The sequence below is a fragment of the Gobio gobio genome (genome assembly GCF_949357685.1).
Source record: "Gobio gobio genome assembly, chromosome: 3".
NCBI classification, from domain to species: domain Eukaryota; kingdom Metazoa; phylum Chordata; class Actinopteri; order Cypriniformes; family Gobionidae; genus Gobio; species Gobio gobio.
In genome coordinates, this window is record NC_137099.1 from 38010646 (window position 1) to 38023919 (window position 13274).

Consider the following 13274-nt stretch of genomic DNA (forward strand, 5'->3'; position numbering starts at 1 on the left):
AGGTTCGCACTCTCAGAAGAGTATACGTTCACTTATTGTAACATGACTAATGAGATACACTTAGAGGAGAAGATTATAGGAGCTATAGGAAGCATTTCTTTTTAATCTTGTATATAAGTCTAGGAAGGGATAGTGGGGAGTGAGATCTGTCAAACAGTAATGTAAAATAGAAGAAGAATGTGCATTAACAGAGATCTCTTTTCCCCTCGCTTCCTCTCGTGTATATAAGCAATCTTTTGAAATCACCTAGAAATGTAGGTGCAAGGACAGTTTCCATTTTCATGTCTTTTCCAGAGCCACTTCGATAAAACAAGAACTTAGCTTGCATGTTCACTGTGTGTGCCCACAAGCGTGTGCATGTGCATTTGTATGTGCCTCTTTGTTAAAATTGTGCCGCATTTCCTTTTACCGTCATTTTGGTAAGCTCTCTGAGAGAATGCAATATAAAAATGTATCCTGCGAAAACAAGCAACATCCAATTATCCTTAATCTGGCTTTAGTGATTGCTTCACTAGGGTGGCATGATTGCTGATTATGGAGGAACGTCATCATTTAGGCATTGTGCAGCATCCATAAAGAGTCTGAAATGATTTGGGTGTAAGAGTCAATGGAAGATCCCCTTAAGCGGAGCAGGAAAGCTAATTAAAATAAAAATGCAGGTCAGCTCGGCATAATGACTGTACATTAACGGCTCAGTTTTTGATTCTTTTTGAACGTATATGTTTGGATGTGTTTGTGTTAGCAGTTTCTCCTTTCGGTTTCTTGCATGATCGTTTGTGCTTCAGGCTAATTACCAACTAAGGCTTAACATACCACACACAGGCGGAGGAACAATTCAGTTCACAAAAATGCTTATGTTTTGTCAGAAACATCATCAAAACTTTTTGAATACTTAAGAATCATTGCCTAGCAGTAAGCATGATTTTTTTTTGACACATTGTACCTGAAGTTTAATTTCCTTTAATTCAATAAAAAGTATCAAATAACCCAAGATTAAGTTGAATTATGTGAATTGAATATGATTATGGTGAAAAACAAGATAATGTTAGAGACAGAGCGCATTTAGGCCACGCCCACACCGGGGGGGGGGGTGTTGGGGGGCAATCCACGTAATAATGTCAAATACAGGGTCATAGGGCCTACCACATAATAATGCCAAAAACATGCAAAACCAATCAGTAGTTCAAAAAGAGACTTTTAAGTCCATATCAAAATTACACTTCCGTTTGGGATTTCTAAAAGTATATTTTTGGCTACTTTGTAATTTGACTGCTTTATTACTTTGACATGAGTGTCAAAGATATTAGTAACTTTTACTCTATACTTGATAAAAACATTTAATAAGTATACGTACTCTTTACTATGGAAGCTTGTTTCCGCCACAGAATAAAACATTTTAAAAGATAATTGCGACTTTTTTATCTCACAATTGCGAGTTTACATATCGCAATTCTAAGTTTTACAGTCAATATTGCGTGATATAAAATTGTAATTGTGAGTTATAAAGTCCGAATTGCTTGATCTAAAGCCCTAAAATACGTGAAATAACTCGCAAGGGAAAAAATAATGACTTTTTTTCTCAGAATTTAGAGTTTATATTTCACAATTCTGACTTTATAACTCGCATTTGCGACTTTATACCACGCAATTCGGACTTTATATCTTCTGACTTTATAACACGTAACTGCGACTTTATATCTTACAATTCTGAGATAAAAAGTAAAAATTGTAAGATGTAAACTCGTAATTGCGTGATATAAAATCAGAATTGCATGGTATAAAGTCAGAATTGCGAGATATAGTCAGAATTGCTTGGTATAAAGTCGCAATGGCGAGTTATTAAGTCAGAACTGTGAGATATAAAAAGTCAGACTTATAGATTTTAGGGTTTATAACTCGCAATTCTGACTTTATAACTCGCAATTGCAACTTTATATCATGCAAGCGAGAAATAAAGTTGCAATTACCTTTTTTATTTTTTATTCTGTGGTGGAAACAAGCTTCCATACTTTACACTTTACTCCAATACATTAAAGCAAGGCTGTTGTGTCGACTTTTTTGTAATTTTATTCAGTTTTATTTCGATTTTAGGAAATAATCATGTGATTTTTCTCCCCAATCTCTTCGCTGGCATGTCTATTAGGTGTTGAGGACTAGTGCATCTTTGAGCCTACATTCAGTTCCAGTAAATTACTTAAGTACTGTTAAAGTCAGAAAGTGGTATTGGAATTGTCTTTTAATGATTCGTTTTCTAAGTTATCTATACCTTTACTTGAGTATGGTTTTCAGGGACTCTTTACACCTCTGTTAATGTTAAATAAGTCTCTTATGTCTCTCAATAAGGCTGCATTTATTTGATCAAAAATACAGCCATTTACAGGTGCAATTTAAGATATGTTTTCTATTTTAATATATTTTAAAGTCTCATTTAGGCTACTGTTTTTCTGTCATGACAAAGCTGAATGTTCAGCAGCCATTACTCCAGTCTTAAGTGCCACATCATCAAATATTTCAATATGCTGATTTGGTGCTCAAGAAACATTTCTTATTATTATCAATGTTCAAAACAGTTGTGCTGCTTAATATTTTTGTGGAAACTGTGATACTTTTTTCAGAATTCTTTGATTAATCAATATTAGTGTAACATTATAAATGTCTTACTTGTCACTTTTGATAAATTAATTTCGCCCTTGCTGAATAAAAGTATTAAAGGGTTAGTTCAACCAAAAATGAAAATAATGTCATTCATTGCTCAACCATAAGACCTCCGTTCATCTTCGGAACACAAATGAAGATATTTTTGTTGAAATCCGATGGCTCAGTGAGGCCTGCATAGCCAGCTGCTTCATGAAGCTTCTGAATCACGATTCGTATCGCGTGTCAAACCGCCAAACTGCTGAAATCACATGACCGCTGATTCGAAATGCTGATTCATAACGCCCCAAAGCTTCATGAAGCAGTGTTTTGAAATTGGCCATCACTATACAAGTCGTTATATCGTTTTTTTTGGCGCACCAAAATATTCTCGTCGCTTTATAATATTAATATTGAACCACTGTACTCACATGAACTGATTTAAATATGTGTTTCGTACATTAATGGATCTTGAGAGAGGCTATGCAGACCTCACTCAGCCACTGGATTTCAACAAAAATATCTTCATTTGTGTTCTGAAGATGAACGGAGGTCTTACGGGTGTGGAATGGCATGAGGGTGAGTAATAAATGACATTATTTTCATTTTTGGGTGAACTAACCCTTTAAATTAAAGTATCAAAAATAAATACATTTCTGACCCCACATTTTTGAACGGTAGTGAATGTGTTTCAGAATGATTCCTGACCTATTGTCCAACGTGGCATTAATGATTTAAAGATATATAAAGATAAATATTGACTAAATTGTGAACTAACTCTCGGCTGTCCTTCACTGGGTTTGTTTTGAGTCATAATGCCATTTTGTTTTCGCATCCAAGGTCATCCTCCTGCCCTTTTACTGGCTGACAACTCCCGCTAAGTTCAGGCGGTCACAGAATCAGAAAAATATTTTTGGCACTCTCTGTTCCTGTATAATATTCCATTCTGAAATCAATCTCTACCTCTGTAAATAGCGACATGATGAAACTTCATCATTTATTAAGGTGCAGCCTGTTCTCTACCGTCGCTCTGACTTCAATATATCTGTGCAAACCTACAAGTTTCCTCCTCGCACACGTCTAAAGTAGTCAGATGTCACAGGCTGCACAGTCCGTTCTCCTCTCAATAAAAGATGAGCTGTCTCTCATGAGAGAGATTCAGCACGTAGCTTCTCTCACCGCAGAGTCAAATCAGACAAACAACATGGGGGTTTCATCAAACACCGTTCCAATAGATCTCCAACACGCAAATTTGTAGAGACATAGTAGATGGAAGATAGACAGCATTGCACATTTAGATAAAGCCCTTGTGGTTCCAGAGAGAGACAGACAGAGAGATTGTGTCACAGGTGGTAACCTTAGCAAAACCGATGTCTTATTCTCTTATTTTCTCTCCAAATCACTTTGCTGATATCCCAGAGGACCTCAGGCAGTGCCGCCCAAAACTGCACATCACTGAACGCTGCTCTCTGCTGTTTACCGGCTGCCTAAATCCTCTCTCTCGCTCTCTCTCTTCAACTTTGCTATACCTAAAACCCTCCCGTTCCCTGTCCACCCCTTATATTTTCCCAGCTGTTTTAACAGTGAGAGATTGATTACTTTGACAGAGGTAGTGATTACCATGCTGGCAGTCTCTGTGGGCTTCCAGAGTGAATATTTACCTGGGAGAAATTCAATCAGGCAGGCTAATGCCATTCACCCACTACTTTAATCTGCTCCAGGATTCAATTAGAGATCGCCTCCACCTACCTGTGGGCTTCACTTCAGTCGCTGAGGTGAAAGTAGAAAAAAGAAGCGAAAAGGTTTCTGTTAAAGCGTACATTATTAGAAAAGCAGCAAACAGTTTGTGTGGTGTATATGATTGTTTGAGCGTTTTTAAGCATGAATAAGCACGTACGTACCATCTTAAGTGCAGATGCATATAAACTTCACTAATTGTGCTAATTGTAAATCACCTCAGACACAGAATCTTAATGGATTTTCCATGTGTTTCTTCTTGGGTTCTTCCACCTGACTGAGCCATGATTGAGTGCATTATCTTAATGCACATAGCATAAGCAGAACTGGCTAATTACAATGATGTTCAAAGTTTCAAAGGGTGTGTTAAAAACACACACACACACACACACACACACACACACACACACACACACTTCATGTAAATTGAAACAAAGTATCAGAGCTTGATTGGTTTTGCAAGCACAGGTGCTACGACGCCTAAAGCTTTTTGACTGAAAACCACATTGCCAAAGTAACTCAATAATGTACCCTGACCTGTAGCTGTATGATTTCCTCAGCAAATATTGATAAATTGTGTTTTTAATGCAAATTAATCATATAATAAAATATTCCTACATGCAAATGTCAAGCCGAAGTACAATGGGAAGCATTTACATTAGTCATTAATAAAAGATCATTAGTAAAAGGGTAAAAAAAGATTAAGAAGAATAAAGAAACAAAAAGGAGAGGGTACACAAATGACGATGAAAAAAAATATATATTAAGAAAGATTGTCAAACATGGTACATATTCTTGACGTTTTGATCGCTTTCTTATTAATAGATGTTGAGATTGTACCTAAATACAAATTCAATTCTTGCTTAAAGGTGAACTATGTAGGATTTTTGCAGTAAAATATCCAGAAACCACTAGGCCAGTGTTATATATTTTGTTCAGTTGAGTACTTAGAATATCCCAAATGTTTTCAACTATTTGTAAATCGTGAGAAATTGCTATTTTAACCAAGGAGCCGGGACGTGTGAGCTATGGGTGTGAGGGAGTCGCCTGTCGATTGCGTCATATCTGCGTCACCCTCGGTCTCCGGTTTTATTCAGTGAAACACTTTACTCTCACTGCAGTGTGAACAAGTGTCATAGCAGCCGCCGAGCGAACGTCATAACTTCCTTTTCAACACACTCAGATATATCTAATACGATAAACAGAGTTGCGTTACCTCAGACTCATGACTGGAAAAGAGGAAGTAGCGCCGGCAACCGTGTCATAATAAAAGTCCCGCCAGCGACTATGCCATAATAACAGTCCCGCTCTTCAATCGCTCCTGCGGCCTTGCTCAGCTCCACAACACTCCTTGTGTTCCACTCCAGTCCAACACTCCAACGCTCCTGCTCTGCTTCACTACAGTAATGTTAATAATCGCATCCATGAACATGATTTCTGCCCGAGTCCTATCCTGACTGTTTTCCACCGGCTGTGAGGTGAAGACCACATGTCCCGAGATTCTGCGCTCAAACGTGCCGTCATCAAACTACGCCTTTGTTTTGAACAGGCGACCTCTAGTGGACGGAAAAGTTACATAGTGTAGCTTTAAAGGATTAGTTCACTTTAAAATCAAAATTACTCCATGATTTACCCTCAAGCATTCCTAGGTGTATATGATTTTCTTTCTGATGAACACAATCGGAGTTATATTAAAGGGGTGGTAAAACACATTGTTTTGAAGGCTTGATTGTGTTTGTGGGGTGCACTGTAACATGTGTTAATGCTTCGTTTTTTAAAAAAAATCATTATTTTTCATATATTTGACATTTATTCTACACTGCTCTGTCCCTCCTTGTAAAACGGTCTGATGCTTTCCGGGTTGTATGAAGCCAGTCCCTCAAAAATACGCAATGGGCTCAGATTGGTTAGCTGGCCCAGTGTGTTGTGATTCGCTAACCGCAGTGTACGTTTGTCGGAAACGTTACGCCCCTTACCTTACCGGTAGACTGTGCTTTTGTCAGTATTAGAAACGATGGCGTCAATAAAACCACACCAATCTGAGCCCGAATCAGACCCAGAACATTTGAGTGAAGATGATCGAGCAGAACCTGTTCAGTCCTAATGAGTAAAGACTGCGGATCTATAGTGATCGCTACTGAATGGCACTGTTACTTTTGTATTTTTAGAACGATTATAGCCAAATATCTGTCGCAAGAACTATTAACCCAAAACACTAAACACTGGCTTTAAATAGTAGCCAAATCACACACAGAACCATGTTTAGCATGCCTGTAGATAAACAATACATAAAAGCTCTAATCAAAGAATCATTTACACTAATGCCAAGTTCGCTGTTGAGATTTTAACGTTAGTGTTTGTAACGTTAGGTGTTCGTCGGATAACGTTAAGTATGAATGAGCATTTAACAGACTGGTTTGCAGAACAGTGTTGTCATCTGTTTACTTCCTTGCTACAACCTATTACAGGAAAACACATCGATGAAAAATAAATCAGACTTACAGGTTGTGGCCCATAAACAGCTTCTGTTTGTAAATCCAGCTTTCAGGTCAAGCCGTTGTGCATATCCTGTATTGAACTCGCGAACATTGTGAAAGTTTTCCTCCGTGAAATGTGCTGCGGGAGGGAGCCCCGCGCGCGTCGTGCATTCACACACTGGCAGTGTTTGTCTTATGCAGCTGACGTTGTGCAAATCCGGTGTTGAACTCGCGAACATTGTGAAAGTTTCCCTCCGTGAGATGTGCTGCGGGAGCCCCGCACGTGCCTGTTCCCTTCTCTCTCATACACACGTGCATATAACATGTTGTATGTTAAACGCTCTGCAACGCACCCCTGTCCCTATGAAGGCTGAACAAAGCAAGTACCCCAGACCTGCAATCCAGATGAATATAACAGCGTTTCCTCGGCATCGCGGCAACAACACTCCAGCCTAACTATACCACAACAGCGCCGCGATACAAAATGGCCTCACCCCCCCCTATTTAATATTCTCGGAGGAGGGGTTTATGTAAATATTGAGCCTGGTGATGTCACCAACCCTGGAGGAATGTCTGTAGTCGCCTACTGGCCGTTTGCTGTAGTTCTTAGAAACTGATTTCTTTAAAAGCAAATATCTCCCTTTGCTTTAAACTTTGAACGTTGTAACTTTGCAGATGTTGTTTATGCTAAAGCAGCAACATTACACGCTAGCTAAAGTTAGAATAGTGAAATCGTGGTTTACCACCCCTTTAATATCCTGATGTTTTCAAGTGGTTCTAATGGCAGTGAATGGGGCTCACGAGTTTGAAACTCAAAAAAGTGCATCCATCCATCATTAACGTACTCCACATGGTTCCGGGGGTTAATAAAGGCCTTCTGAAGTGAAGCGATGTATTTGTGTAAGAAATATCCATAATTAACACATTATAAAGTAAAACATATAGCTTCCACCAGACCACCTTCCGTATTCAACTTACAAAAAAAGCTTGGAAGCATCAGGATATTTATTAATATAACTCTGATTGTGTTCATCAGAAAGAAGAATGTCATATACACCTAGGGTGGCTTGAGGGTGAGTAAATCATGGGCTAATCTTCATTTTAAAGTGAACTAAATGGGAACATTAAAGTGGGGTTTATTATTTATTATTGTGTATTTACTATTTTATGTGATTCGTTTGTAGTTTTCATTCAATTTTTCAATTAATTTACAGCATTGATTAATATGCAATTGTATTGACACCCAAGTGTATTAATAGCCTTATTTTAAAGCAGGACCCATTATAGAATCTGGCATAATGGGACAATGACTTTGTGGGTGCTGTTAATCTTTTTGAGGACCAGATGGGAGTAAAGTGACCAGTTTAAAAAGCATAGAATAACATACCCATTTGCAGTGCATTCATATTGAAAGCCCCGTTGCTTGAGTTAGACAGAGTCACCCTCACTAACTAGTTGTTTTTACCTCTCAGGTCCGTCTCTGGTAGGTGTGGTGAGAAAGGACTGGGCATCTCAAACTAGTATCGCCCTCTCCTGGCAGGAAACTGAACAACCACACGCTGCCATACTGGACTACGAAATCAAATACTATGAAAAGGTAATTCGCCAAGACTGAGAACATATTTACAATAAACGTTACATAATTAGCGTTATGCTAAATAAAAAAAATGTCTTTATGTCTAGGAACAGGAACAGTTAAGCTACTCCTCTACACGCACAAAGTCTCCAAGCGCAATAGTGACAGGACTGAAGCCCTCAACGGTTTATGCGTTCCATGTGCGCGCTCGTACCCTCGCTGGCTACAGCAGTTATAGCCCCAAGTTTGAGTTCGCTACAGGAGATGAAAGTAAGCGTTTCTCTTAAAATGCCTCATTTCAATACCTGTTAGCATAAAACGCTGTAGTTATGTCCAATTTTCTGAGATTGTGGTCATACCATGTCATCTGCGTGAGTAGAGTTTTAAAAAAAATGTTTGAAGGGAACATTTTCTGTTTTCCCTGAATAACCTTAAGTGCCCTCCGATTTCAGTTCTTGAATAATTTTCAACTGCTGTTTGGCTTATGCACAGAATGTATGTAAATACCTACCAACCTCTCTCTTGGCAAGTCTATTTCTGAGTCTGAGAATGAGCTTGCCTTGTGGCCACCGCATGACTGATACAGCTTCACTGACCAAACCGATCACAGAACATGAACTTGTGTGAAAAAATTACCTATTTGTTTTGTGCTCTCTTTTCTCTCTCTCTCTCTCTCTCTCTCTTACATGCACACAAACACACACACTCACTATCTTTGACTATGTCAGACTCTGAGGAGGCAGCTGATCAGGGCCAGGTGTTGGTGATTGTTACAGCCACAGTTGGGGGTTTCTCTCTCCTCGTCATTCTCACCCTCTTCCTTCTCATCACTGGCAGGTAATGAGGGAGCAAATAATGAGGGCAGGTAAATACGCTCCAGGATAGATGAACAGATGTTGTGCTTATATGCATTTGTCTGTCTGTCTGTTTGTCTGTCTGTCTGTCCGTCTATCTATCTATCTATCTATCTATCTATCTATCTATCTATCTATCTATCTATCTATCTATCTATCTATCTATCTATCTGTCTGTCTGTCTGTCTGTCTGTCTGTCTGTCTGTCTGTCTGTCTGTCTGTCTGTCTGTCTGTCTGTCTGTCTGTCTATATGTCTGTCTGTCTGTGTCTGTCTGTCTGTCTCTCTGTCTCACTGTCTCTATCTATATATCTATCTATGTATCTATCTATCTATCTATCTATCTATCTATCTATCTATCTATCTATCTGTCTGTCTGTCTGTCTGTCTGTCTGTCTGTCTGTCTGTCTGTCTGTCTGTCTGTCTATCTATCTATCTATCTGTCTGTCTGTCTGTCTGTCTGTCTGTCTGTCTGTCTGTCTGTCTGTCTATCTATCTATCTATCTATCTATCTATTTATCTATCTATCTGTCAGTCTGTCTGTCTGTCTGTCTGTCTGTCTGTCTGTCTGTCTATTTCTCTCTATATGTCTGTCTGTCTGTCTATTTCTCTCTATATGTCTGTCTGTCTGTCTGTCTGTCTGTCTGTCTGTGTCTGTCTGTCTCTCTGTCTGTCTCTATCTATCTATCTATCTATCTATCAATCTATCTATCTATCTATCTATCTATCTATCTATCTATCTATCTATCTATCTATCTATCTATCTATCTATCTATCTATCTATCTATCTATCTATCTATCTATCTATCTATCTATCTGTCTGTCTGTCTGTCTGTCTGTCTGTCTGTCTGTCTGTCTGTCTGTCTGCCTGTCTGTCTATTGCTCTCTATATGTCTGTCTGTCTGTCTGCTATCTATCTATCTATCTATCTATCTATCTATCTATCTATCTATCTATCTATCTATCTATCTATCTATCTATCTATCTATCTATCTATCTATCTATCTATCTATCTATCTATCTATCTATCTATCTATCTATCTGTCTGTCTGTCTGTCTGTCTGTCTCTTTCTGTCTGCCTGTCTGTCTGTATGTCTGTCTGTCTGTCATGGATATCTATTTTCTTTCATTCACTAATTTACCCTTAATTTAGCTCCTTGCTTATCCAGCCATCTCCTAATAGGCCTGTTGGCCACGGAGCACCTTTCTATTTTCCGATTGGCTGAGCCATGTCGCTGCCTAATTAGTCGGAATGCTGCAGCCTCCCGGCAGCGGCCGTGTCTGCTGCCATGAAATGGCCTGCTGTGAGACTGACAGCAAGCTTAAACATGCCACACAGTCTTGTGATTCGCAATATCAGCATGTGCAGCGCACTGTGCGAAACCTCAGTCAGCCAGCCCCTGTGCCATCACATCCTCACACAGCTGCAGGGGCTGATGGCAGTGTGTTCAGCTGCTTGTGCAGATTTGCAGAGAGGCTGTTGTGAGCAGCTCTCAAATAAATCAAGAGCTCTTGATGATGGACAGAATCAGTGTCCTCATTTGTCGAGAAAATAAATTAAATTACAACTAAACACTTTTGAGAATTTCTCTCTGGAAGAGCATCGTTTTTTGAGGGTTGTGAGGAGCCATTTAGCCATATGTCCTGATTTTTTTATGGTACCGATCATGAGTGCTGTCCATTCAGGACTACAGACAATGTCTTCAGAACCATGGACAGTTCTGACTGCTGAGGTCTTTGAATGTGTTAAATGTGGACAGTTTATCAACAAAACCACTGATCGGTTACATTTCTCTTTGCTTGAACAGGTGCCAGTGGTACATAAAATCTAAGATAAAGTCAGAAGACAAAAAAAGAACACAGTATCAAAATGGACATGGTATGAGACCTTAATTACACACTCACTCACATACACACATAGTGTATTCATATTGATATTTTCTCCAAAAATAAAAATCCAGATTTCAACCTTTGACATGTTTTTATAGTGCCATTCCCAGGATTAAAGACTTACATTGACCCAGACACTTACGAGGACCCTTCACAGGCCGTTCATGAGTTTGCCAAGGAAATCGATCCATCTCGTATCCGAATCGAAAGGGTCATCGGAGCAGGTCAGAGCTCTTTTTACGTCTCACTTCAGTCTGTGCCTCAGCAGCCCATAATCCTCTCCAGCTATTTATGCAGGATGATCTCAACTTAAAATGTGTCATTAGTTAAACATAAAATAGAAGATAAAGTTCTTCAAAAATAAATATTAAAACATTTTTACCTTTCTCCCCTTTAGTATCTAGATCTAGGCTTTGGTTTCTCAGATGTGTATAATTGAACTATATTTCAGATCACTTTCATAGTAAGGCTCTTAAAAATCTCTCTGAAAATCACTTTCTTAATCTCAGAAGACACAATGATTAGAATCTAATCTTCAGTGAGATAAGTAGGAAATAATTCAATGAGAAATAAGTGTCACAATGTGAGCCCTTGTAAAGGGAACATGTTTGTTTGATATAGTTTGACTGCCACCTAGCGTTTAGTATATACACGTGCAAGCGGAAACCCTAAATACTACGACAGTGAGTATGGACTTGAGTGTGTTCTGCAGGCGAGTTTGGGGAGGTGTGTAGTGGCCGTCTCCGTATCCCAGGAAAAAAGGAAATTCCCGTGGCTATAAAGACTTTGAAGGGAGGATACACTGAACGCCAGAGACGGGACTTCCTGCGAGAGGCGAGCATCATGGGACAGTTTGATAACCCTAACATCATCAGGCTGGAGGGAGTGGTCACGAAGAGTAAGAAACTTCTCAATTTTGTCAATTCATATAGCCTACATTGGACAAATATATTGAATAAAGACAGCAAATTAAGTTTTGTTTTCTCAAATTAAAAACTTCTTCAGTGTCATGATCCTTCAGAAATTATTCTAATATGCTGATTTGTTGCTCAAGAAACATGTCTTATTATTATCAACGTCAACAACTTTTTGTGGAAACTGTGATGCATTTTTTTCAGGATTCTTTAATGAATAGAAAGTTAATATAAATCATTAGCCTTTACTGTCAATTGAATTCATTCTTGCTGAAAAAAAGTATTAATGTTTTTCAAAAAATGTTACAGCAAACTTTTGAACCCTTCAGTAATGAGTTTAATGCAACTCTGCAGCGAACACAACCGTGTCTTAAAAGCATGGCAGGCAATGAATAAATAAACGCGTAAATAAAACAGATAAGGAAATTATGGAAAATATTGGTCATGGGGGATACAAATTGTTTGGATGAAACTGATTACAGAATAACTTTGATCATTATCAGCCAGAAGCTGTTTTCTCTCTGAAAAAAAGCAAACATGTTTCTCCGCTAAGTTTGTTACACCCACAGATTCTGTCTGACACGCACACAATCAATGATTCCACCCTACACATCAAACTGCCTTCAACCTCCATAATAACCCAGGAAAAAACTACTTTCTCCGTTTGTGACTCTAGTGTTATCTCATATCTTTCATCTATTCTACCATCCACTATCATGCTACTAGAGATTAACTTTATATTAAACTACAGAAGATGGTAATGTAGCAGCATTATATACTGATGATGAAGGCAAGAGTGAACTTTTGGGTTTGACTTGTAGTCATACACAGACAGAGATGAGAAATGTGGCAATGTCTGTTACTTTCTCTGTAACTTAGTCAATTCTTTTACAGGTGTCCTGTTTTTCCTCTTTGTAGGTCGGCCTGTGATGATAGTGGTGGAATACTTGGAGAATGGCTCATTGGACTCTTTTCTGAGGGTACATTCAACATTAAAATGGCATACCTCATTTGACATTCCTCATAAACAGCGCCTAACTACAGAGAGCATTTAGAAATTTGCCAGCAGATGGATAGTTGATATGATAGTTGATATTTCCTGCAGTGTGACAGTTTAAAACTGTGGTTCTCAGACAAAACAAGCAATAAAATAATACAAAATTACTAAAACAAAATCTTAATTTTAAATCACTA

The 13274-nt window shown here is 38.6% G+C and overlaps 1 protein-coding gene across 1 annotated transcript in view; it reads left to right on the forward strand.

Annotated features, from left to right (window-relative positions):
- epha6 (eph receptor A6) overlaps window positions 1-13274 on the forward strand; it is a gene marked incomplete at its 3' end in the record, with an annotated part of 193751 nt that overhangs the window by 174356 nt on the left and 6121 nt on the right. The window contains exons 6-12 of the mRNA XM_079813446.1: window positions 8321-8445; window positions 8532-8694; window positions 9153-9261; window positions 11085-11155; window positions 11265-11390; window positions 11879-12064; window positions 12999-13060. Of these exons, the coding sequence (XP_079669572.1) occupies window positions 8321-8445; window positions 8532-8694; window positions 9153-9261; window positions 11085-11155; window positions 11265-11390; window positions 11879-12064; window positions 12999-13060 (842 nt within the window). The remainder of the gene's footprint in view (window positions 1-8320; window positions 8446-8531; window positions 8695-9152; window positions 9262-11084; window positions 11156-11264; window positions 11391-11878; window positions 12065-12998; window positions 13061-13274) is intronic.